The sequence below is a fragment of the Lepidochelys kempii genome, chromosome 1, assembly GCF_965140285.1.
Source record: "Lepidochelys kempii isolate rLepKem1 chromosome 1, rLepKem1.hap1, whole genome shotgun sequence".
In the NCBI taxonomy this organism is placed as follows: Eukaryota; Metazoa; Chordata; order Testudines; family Cheloniidae; genus Lepidochelys; species Lepidochelys kempii.
The window spans coordinates 192,387,742-192,398,308 of NC_136380.1; the positions used below are offsets into that span (position 1 = coordinate 192,387,742).

The 10,567-nt window shown below is 39.4% G+C and overlaps 1 protein-coding gene across 2 annotated transcripts in view; it reads right to left on the reverse strand.

Annotated features, from left to right (window-relative positions):
• Nucleotides 1-9,582, reverse strand: part of TMPRSS7 (transmembrane serine protease 7) — a 48,979-nt gene extending 39,397 nt beyond the window's left edge. The window contains exons 1-4 of one of the 2 annotated variants that reach the window (XM_073328805.2): nucleotides 9,532-9,582; nucleotides 6,894-7,095; nucleotides 5,935-6,065; nucleotides 1,124-1,191 (exon numbers count right to left, since the gene is read on the reverse strand). In XM_073328805.2, coding sequence (XP_073184906.1) covers nucleotides 1,124-1,191; nucleotides 5,935-6,065; nucleotides 6,894-7,095; nucleotides 9,532-9,582 — 452 coding nt within the window. Of the gene's footprint in view, nucleotides 1-1,123; nucleotides 1,192-5,934; nucleotides 6,066-6,893; nucleotides 7,096-9,531 lie in introns of those variants that run through there. The other variant, XM_078851303.1, reaches the window with a different exon arrangement.
• Nucleotides 9,583-10,567: the final 985 nt, after the last annotated feature.

Sequence of the window (10,567 nt, forward strand, 5' to 3'; positions counted from 1 at the left end):
CTACAGCTATACTGGCAGACTTTTTTCAGTGCAGGCAAGGTTCATTCTCTTTCCCCTACAGGAATAGCTACATCAATATAAAACATCTTTATCGCAGTGTAACTGCATCCACACTAAGGGTATGTCTACACTACAAAATTATGTCAACCTAAGTTACATCGATATACAACCACCACAGTAATTAAATGGCTTTTGCATGTCCACACTATGCTCCTGGTATCAGCAGGAGCACTTTACCAATTTAATTGTCAGCGTGGGGTGTGGGAAGGCTTCTGAAAGCCATCAAGTCGATGTAAGCAACGCAGTGTCTACACTGACACTGCATTGACCTAACCAGGTCAACCCAAGCGCTACATCTCTCGCAGAGCTGGAGTTAAGTTGACATAGTGGGTGCAACATTTTAGTGTAGACGCTTACAGATTTAGGTCAGTGTAAGCTGCCTTGCGATGACTTAACTCTGTAGTGCAGACCAGAGCTAAGGAGTTGTACTGCTTTAAACTACACCAATAGACAAACTATTAGTTTATTTTGTTCAACTGGTGCAAATCCCCAGGTAGACACCAGTTCAGATTAACAGATGCTTATTTCAAGTTAGCTTAAACCAATTTCTAACAGACAAACTAAACTAAAGTAAGCCTAGTTCAAATGGATATAAAACAGTGTATACGCACCCTTTTGCATCGGTTAACTAAATCAGTAGGGTAAATTCATCTCTTTAGTTTCAAGTGGCAACCAAGATTTCAGTTCATGATTGTTTTGCCTCCCCCCAAGCCCTCCCACAAGTTTCAAACCCTCGACCTTTGTCTACACAGAAATTTGCACTGGTGTAATTAAACCTGTTTAAACACCTTTATGAGCTTAAGACTGATTGTACAGCATTAGCTAACCCCTAGCCAGGTTTAAGTGTTACCACACATGAAGCGGCACTGGTTTAACTCAGTTTAAACAGATTTAGTTTTATCAGTGCAAATGTGTGCATGGACCAGGCAGAACCAAAATAACTCCGAGTGAGTTTCACACAAAATTTAGTTTGTATGGTGAACTACACTCCCCAGGATTACAGCATTCAAGCATCATCACCACACCTGACAAAGACATGCACACACACTGCGTTGAGTTTTACCTGACATCGGAAACAATGGACTGTTTATAAAATTTGGAGAAGGCAGAGGTTGTGTAAACCAAGTTCATCTGGAAGAGAAAGAAAAATGTTATGTGGATGAAAAAGTTAGTGTTTCTACAAGTCAGCTACAGCTTGTAACCTCCAGACAGGTCTTAAGGAGAATGGGCACGTGCTCAGTATGCTAAACATGTATTTAACTATGTGTAGCCATGACTTAACTGCACCTTCCGTGCAATGACTTGTTTATATTGTATTTACATTTCAGTGTATAGTATATAGAGCAATAGTTATATTCCAATCAATTTATTTTATAATTATATGGTAAAAATGAGAACGTAAGCCATTTTTCAGTAACAGTGCACTGTGACACCTGTGTATTTTTATGTCTGATTTTGTAAGCAAGTAGATTAAGTGAGATGAAACTTGGGGGTATGCAAGACAATTCAGACTCCTGAAAGGGGTACAGTAGCCTGGAAAGCTTGAGACGCCACTTCTTAGAATGTTCCAAAATAGAGTTATAACTGGGTTTTCCTACCATATTGATGGAAAAAGCATACTACACTTCGCCACTAGATGGCATATGCCTGAAGTAGTTTTGAACCACTTTCCCTCCTGTAGACAGCATTTAATTCAGCATGGACATGAATGGCTAGACACTGTGGCCATCTCTTTTGGAGGAAGGCATGAGCTACAAAATCAAGGAGGGACTGATATTTTGTTTGTGCCCAATTTATAATGTTAAAATGTAAGGAACTAAATAATAATGTCAGGAAACACTAATTAAAAACCTGTAAATCAAAGGGAGTTGTGAATGTTCAATACTTCTCCAGATTAGGCTTGAAGTGATTTATTAACAATTAGGTCTTTTCACTGAGGGGAAGGAAGGTAACTTGATGAGTTTCCCCTATTTCACTGCCTCTCATGTGAAAGCCATATACTGCAGTGACCTTTGAGCCAGAATGGAAGGACAAAGGTGCATCATTTCAAAAACATGTTACAGAATACAGGGGCAAAAGAACTTCCCCTCCTTACTCGGTGTGTCACATTAGACTATTCCATTTAATTTTCTCTATGGTTACATGAACAATTCCCTTCTCAAGCAGATAAGATTCAGGTGAAAAAGAAGCAGTCACCACATGGCCTCTAAAACACATTCTTTTCCTTTTAAAAAGCCCTATTTCTCCTACCCTCCCCAAAATTAAATTCTGTGGAATGGTAAAGATCAGAACTGGGTGTGACAAGGCCACTTATGAGAGTGAGACACAAACAGAGCTCACACCTGGATTTAGAACCTCCAATAATCAAGCAGGTTTGTCACTTTTTTTTCCAGGCATGTCAACATTCAAATACCCCACCAAAAACGTGTGAAACAGAACAAGTAAATTTAACTTATCCACTTGCAAGTATTTTGTGAGCCAGATCCTACAATTACCCTCCTCCCCATCATGCTGCTATTTATTACAGAAGTGCAGTACATCCATATGTATATGGAAATAAGTTGCCAGTAGATAGAGCTCCAGAGCACGTAACAGATGATGGGTTTTGCAGGAACAAGAATACTAGTGATGCACTGTAAATGGCTTCCAATGACTGCTCTTGTCAGCATTGCAAACTCGCAACATTTTATCATTAGTCTCTCACTATATTTAGTTGACAATACATAGCTCTTATATGAACATGTAACGGTTTCATTTTTAAAAGTTTCTGGTCCTCCTGGCTGCAGGAAAAACTGCAATACGTTAACAAAAAGGCTGAAACATCAGAAAGCGAATAAAAAAGACCTAGCATTACTCTTCAAAATCTCCTGATTTGTTGCAGCCTGATTCATGATTGCTGAATGCTTGTGGCTGACAACACTGCCATCTCTGAACACCAGACTTCTCCCTCTCTAAATCTTCACTATTTTCCTAGAACAACTGCCTTCATGTCTCCATTTTCCTCTTTGGCACAAACTCTTGTGTTTGACCATTTTCCCTGAGTTCAGCAGTTCCACCACACTATGGAATGCTCTGTGAGCTGCTCCTGCTGTGTCTGACTGGAGCAAAGCATTTTGGGAAGAATACGCTTCTTCAAAACAGGCAAGCATTAGGAGGAAATTAAATGCATTCAAGAGCTCTAAGGACATTACTGATGCTGCAGGCCAGGAAACAGTCAACAGATATCAAGTTAATAAAAAGTCTTCACATTCAATATCTCGAGCTTAATATTAAATGGCAGTTCATTTCTGCAAAGTGACCCGAAAAAAGGGGTTTATGGGATTCCATGTTGGTTTCTTTTCAGTGTCTCCCATATCAAGTACATCCATTGATGGATGCAGGACTGTGTGAAAGGTTTGTAAACTTAAATAGACCCATCCTGAGTTTAATTTGTAACAAACAAGACTCAAAAGCAACCAGGTTTTTTCTTCCTTCCACATGGCTGGTGAGACAAAGGCAGATAGGAGACTAAGGGAGTTAGCCAGCAGATATTCTACACAGAAGCACTCATTATGGGAGGAAAATGGCATGTCACCAACACCACTGCTAGCTCTTCGTCTGCCTGTGGGATCCCCCACCAGACAGGCATCTTGAACCTAGAGGCTTCCACCCTAGGCCAGGGGTGGGCAAACTACGGAGTAAGTTGTAATTAAGTAGATTAAGCAAAATAAGAACACCAAACATCTAAAACGCAGACAGATACAGAATTGGTAAATAAGTTGCCACAGGAACAAAAGGTAAGGGGAAAAAAAGAGTTCAGGCGAGGTGGCAGTTTCTCAAAGAGATGCTATTACAGGCACAACTGCAAGCTATATGGATATGAAGAAAAGATAGGAAGAATAAGAACAGACCAATATGGCTCCATCAAAAAGTGGAAACATGGATAAATTGCTAAGGAGAAATGCGGAAGAATAGCTCGAGCAGATAGGGATAAAATCAGAAAGACTAAGGCACGCAATGAGTTAAACCTAGCAAGGGACATAAAAGGCAATAAAAGAGTTTCTTTAAATACATTAGGAGCAAGAGAAAGATGCAGGAAAGAGTAGCTCCTCTACTTAGTGAGGAAGAAGCGCTAATAACTGATGCTATCAAGAAGGCAAAAGATGTTTAATGCCTATTTTGCTTCAGTCTTAAAAAAAAGAAAAAAAAAGTAAATGTTGACCCGATGCTAATATTAACTGTGTGAAGTTAATATTAGATACATTAGTCAGATACATTAGTTAGATACATTCAGTCAGCAGGGCCTGAAGAAATTCATCCTGGAGTACTTAAGGAACTAGCTGATGCCATCTTGGAATTGATAGCAGTTATCTTTGAGAACTCTCAGAGGACGGGTGAGATCCCAGATAACTGAAGACAGGCAGACATAGTGCCTTTCTTTAAAAGGGGAACAAAGAGGACCTGGAAATGTATACAGTAGTGAGCTTAACTTCAGTACCCAGAAAGATACTGGAACAAATTATTAAACAATAATTTGTAAGCACCTAAAGGATAACAAGGTTTTAATGAATAGACATCATGGATTTGTCAAGAACAAATCATGCCAAGCTAACCTAATTTCTTTTGTTGGCAGGCTTACTGGCCTAGTGGATGGGGGAAGCAGTAGATATGTTTTGATTTTAGTAAGGCTTTTGACACAGTCTCACATCTCATAAGGTAAGTAGGGAAATGCGGTCTAGATGAAACTACTATAAGGTGGGTGCACAACTGGCTGAAAGACCATACTAAAAGAGTTATTATCAATGGTTTGCTATCAAACTGGGAGGACGACATCTGTAGTAGGGGGTCAGTCCTGGGTCTGGTACTATTCAATAATTTCATTAAGTGACTTGGATATCGGAGTGGAGAGTATGCTTATAAAACTTGCAGATGACACCAAGCCAGGAAGGGTTGCAAGCACTTGGGAGCGCAGAAGTACTGATCTTCACAAATTGGACAATTGGTCTGAATTCAACAAGATTAAATTCAATAAAAACCAAGGGGAAAAAAATCAAATGCACAACTACACAAGGAGAAATAACTGGCTAGATAGCAGTACTGCTGAAGAGTATCTGGGGGCAATGATGATCACAACTTCAATGAGTCAACAATGTGATGCAATTGCAAAAAAAGGCAAATTTTTGTATTGTAAGGTGTATTAACAGGAATATTGGATGTAAGACATGGGGAACAGGGGGTAATTATCCTGCTCTACTTAGCATTGGTAAGGCCTCTGATGGACTACTGTGTGCAATTCTGGGTGGAAAGATGTGGACAAATTGCAGAGAGTCAAGGAGCGCAACAACAACAACAGAGGGTAAAAGGTTTAGAAAACCTGACCTATGAGGAAAGGTTAAAAAACTGGACTTGTTTCTCGTTTGAGAAAAGACGATTTCGGTAGGAGCAGGGGGAGACTTGATAACAGTGTTCAAAATATGTTCAAGGGCTGTTATAAAGAAGACAGTGATCAATTGTTCTCCATGTCCACTGAAGGTAGGACACGTAGTAATGGGCGCCATCCGCAGTTTGGGAGATTTAGGTTGGATATTAGAAAAGAGTTAAACACTGGAATAGGCTTCCAAGGGAGGTTGTGGAATCCCGGTCATTTGCGGTTTTTAAAAAAGAGATTAGACAAAACACCTGTCCGGAATGATCTAGGTTTACTTGGTCCTGCCTCGGAGCAGCAGGCTTGACATGATGACTTCTGAAGGTCCCTTCCAGCCCTACATTTCTAGGATTACTCCAGGCGGCAAACCCTTTACACAGCCAGTGTTACTGCCAAAACTGAAGCTTCTTCTAATATCATTCATGGCTCTGAACTGTTTGCTAACACTGTAACATGATCTATGTTCTTACCACTTGCTGCACGTTCTGTGCCACTGAGAGGAATTCTCTTGACTCCTTCTGCCTATATTCTGGGAGAAAGTCTATGTTGGCGACACGAAATAATCCAACAAAATACAAGGCATCTTTGTTTTCTGCTTCAACTGCAAAATAGTTAGAGGAAGGTTAATTTCTTTTTTAAAAATTCTTTTTTAATAGCAACTCAGCTAGGGGAAGTATGTAACCCACACACCTTCTGGATATAGTGTTCTGTCCCATCTAGTGGCACCAAGACCACTTAAAGAGAGATAAAATGAGTCTGCTCTACAGCCTTAGCTAACAGGCAGTTGGCTTTTAGCTCATGCACTAAGCTTCAGAGGTCCCCGGTTCGATCCTGCCCGCCGATGACCGGGGTCTGTCGGCGTTATACGAGCATTCAAGTTAGCATGGTTAGCCACCATGAGGAGAGAATGCTTTGCATCTCTATAAAGTGATCACTTGAAGTGGCTGATGCTTGGAGCTGCAGTGAGTTATTCCAGCAACAGTCATGTTCAACATTGAGCTAAAGCAAAAGTCACTGTGATGCAGGTTCCAAGGGTACGTCTACACTGCAATTAGACACCTGCAGCTGGCCCATGCCAGCTGACTTGGGCTCGCACAAAGAGGCATTTCATTGTGCTATAGAAGTTCAGGCATGGGCTGCAGCCCAAGCTCTGGGACCCTTCCACCTCGCAGGGTCCTACAACCTGGGCTCCAGCCTGAGCCAGAACATCTACATACAATTAAATGCCCCTTTGTTCAAGCCTGGCAAGCCCAACTCAGTGCAGACATACCATAAGGGACAAAGGAAAGCATCTTAAAAGACCATCGTGAATCAATTCATGTGCAATGCAGGAAGAGACCTCGGATCAACTGAGGCCTAAAAGCAATTTACTGAGTGCCTTCAATAACATACTGATGTGTGAAATATGCATGAGCTTTCAGTAACTCACCAATGAAGAGCCACAGTAAGGTCCAAGTTATAACACCTATCACAAACAGCACCAGCGTAAAAAGAATTATTTTATTTTGAAAATTCCATATTGTTCTCTTTACTTTCCTCTTAGATTTGGATTTGCCATGGTTTTTCCTTGGAAGTATCTTCTTTGCCAACTTCTCTTCTGCATTTACTATTTGGATTGAAATATTTGATACCTAACAAACAAATAAAATCAATGTACAGTGAGCCACGGGGAACATTTCAAACAGCATTCAGCGAACCTGCACCCAGAAGAGAGGAAATTTTTCTTTTTACATTTCCCCCCGAAGTTACTATACAAACCCAATTTATTATTAAGTCAGCACTGTATCTAGGAACCTCCCCTCAGCCCCCCCCCCCACCTCCTACATGGTGTGGGGCCCAGCTGTGCTAAGCACATACAAACACAACAAAAAGATGGTTCCAAACAATTAACAATCTAAACTGTATGTATGCAACCCACACTGCATTTGTGCATGACCAGCCCCCACATGGGGGTGGTGGGGGAAGTATCATTTTGGCAGGAACAGAAAAGTAAAGAGACAGCAGCTACTGCAGCTTAGGGTAGTAGTAATAAAAAAGCATCATGAACAATGTCGCCTATCACAGTGCAACGGTGGATAGAGCTATGAGAAAGCAAGTTTTGCTTTGAGAATTCTTTGCTGACCAATTCTATTTTGGGGTGGAGCTTAGCAAATAGGTAACAGGAAATCCTTTCCAGTCCCTCGGAGTATTTTTGTATATAAAATTTTCCAGTCCCTCGGAGTATACCTTTTTGTATATTTCAGCAGACAAGCAATAGAATACAAAGAGCAGCGGTAGAAGGCAGAGTGGAAGCTCAGTTAGGAGGCATTAGTGCAAATTGGGGCAGAGAAGGAGGTTGGAGTACAAACTAAATTTTTCCCCTCCAGAAACTGTCTTTCATCAGAAAAAACCGTTTTGGGAAGAAATACGTATTTTGCTTGTTGCAAATCCAGAAAAGTTCACACTGGTTTTATCAACAACAGAGGTTTGTTTTTCTGTGCAGCTCTGGTTAAGAGCAGCATGCACATCTGTAGCTTAACCACCAGCCTAAGCCAGACTTAATTGGCTTTTCAGTTACAAAAGCAGCTGTATATTAACTTCCCTAATATAGTACTCCTTTTAAGAGAAGGGCTCTTGACATCATTACAGAAGGAACAGATATAATACAATACAAGATCCAGAAAAATCGACAACAGGCAGATAGGACGGGCAGTTCTCACATGCCCCCTAGCCTCTTAGACCATCTTTAACTTTGTTTACCACAGACATAGCAAAAAAGGAAGGTATGAAATGCCTGTATTTAACCATTAAACATCTAGCATCCAACCAGTCTATGTCATGTCAGTTTCTAAATAATTAGCAATTTTCTATACCCTTATGGAAAAGCACTACAGACTTAACAGACATCATCTCTTTCTTTAAGGTATCCTATTGAATACAGTAATCGAGAAAGCTTAAAAATAGAAAAAGGATATTGTTGTCTATTTGACAGCTGCAGTCAAAAGTTTTCAAGGAACTAGTAAATGTGGGTGTCCAACACGACAGCTGAAGGACCCTATCTTCAGAAAACACTTAGGACCCATCCTCTTTAAAAGAGTCAGGCTCTTTTAAGATACCAAATAGGACACCCAAAAGTCACTAATTGCACGTACAGGTCAAGATTGATTTCTATAGAAGCTGAGCCATCTTATTCCTATTCATTTCTTTCGGGCCTAACTGCAAAGACGGGTAGGTTTAAAAGAATTTTAGTGTAAGAAGGAGATGCACATACTCCCTCAAACTGTAGGAATGCATGATGGCTGCCTAGTACTTGCATTGTTAATGAGTGCATATGTAAATTCATACTTCAGATTTGATCAGTCTGTTAGCTACCATCATTTTATCTGGGAGAAAAAAAAAAGAACTTAATGTATCAAGCCTTTTGTGCATGGCAAGCTTTTGTGCATAATGCCGGAGCACCGAGTTGATGATAGCAGCGCTAATGGCTAAGCTGTATATTTACAAAATGATTTACTGAGAAGAGGTATTTAGTTTAACCCAAAACATTTCATAGTAATAGAAGCATTAAGAGTTTAAAACATCATGGATTAGGTTTTCTATTTTATTCAAACCATGCATCTTTCTCCTGCTTCTGATCAATTTTTGCACTATAAAATGCAGTTAAGCTAATAAAGCAATTTAAGTATCACAATACACTAAATTATTTAATGACTCCTCATTCTTTCTGCCACATGTAATCTCCAATGCAGTGATAGCCTTAGTTATACATTTGAAAGGTAGCTATACTTAGTTTAATGCTGGATTTCTTTCCTGGAAATAGATTTCTTAGCAGAAATCTGCTCCTTGTCATGAAACCAGTCTATCCCTTCCATTTTGTCACACTGACATTTGATATTTCAATTCTGTCAGTAAATGCTCATTGCAATGCATCAGAAGACACACGAATAGACTGAATTTTTAACTCAAAGCGATAAAACATAATTAACAATAAAAATTTAGAGGTTGTCAATTTACGAATAGGTTTAACCCTCTATGCACAGTGCACAGGTCTGGTACAATAGTGGAGGGTACTTAAATCACCTACTTACACTTAGGTCATCTTCAGGTTTGGCGGACGTGTGACTGTTTTGTTCATCCATTCTGGAGACTTACTTGTCAAGTTCACACCAGGTTTAAAAGAGACGCTATTCCTAGGCCTTATTCCCAGCTCCGTTCCAAGGAGAAGTGGTACTCATATCCAGGACAACTTGCTAAGGAAGGCATCAATTTACATTCATGAATTTCCAACTGTAATTTCATCTGCCTTGTTGCTCTGTTGTGATCATTAAAAGGACACTATCAAGTAACTTTAGCCCCCAAATGTTTGGGACCGGAGGTGGGGGAGGGTGGTGTCTGTTGTTTTTTGGTGTTTTTTTTTTTATAGAGTTTTAACAGACTCCTGCAGCATGTTAATGCACCAAAATCAGACTATTGACATTAACTGAATAAGAATTAGAAACAAGCAGACTTAACTAGCTGCAATGGAGAGAGCAAGAAATGAACAGATGGGTAAGTTACATCACTTAAGATGTAGATCACAGAAATTCTTTCAAAAGTATGAAGAGCTATTAGTAACAGGTAAGAATTTTTATTGACAAAAATTTGACTATAGTTTCTAAAAGCAAGTCAAATAAATAAGTACTTTGGGTTGGGTTTTTTTAACATGCATTTTGTTTTGTACTGTGATATACAAATAAGTTGATCCAAGTAAGCCTCAAGTATCTTATATTGTTAAATAAAGCACCCTAAGAATTGGGATTTTTAAAAGTCTCTTCAGGGATAAGTTTTTTAATATATATTTTATATATTAAATTGGGTGAACGGCTTCAGCCAAAAAATGATAATAATAATAATTTTTTTGAAAAAAATTTAAACTATTCATTTCAGTCCTTTTTAAAACAGCTGCTCACTTAAAAAAAAACACCCTAATTTTTTCAAGAAAGCAAAAAATGCAGGGGGGCAAGAGGGGGGATGACACAAACCTGAAATGAAAAGCTGATAAAACATGGTTACAGTAAGAAAAGAAAAGAAAAGTAATTTTGGTTTGAAGCAAACTGATTTTTTTGCTCCTGATTCTTCAGTTCA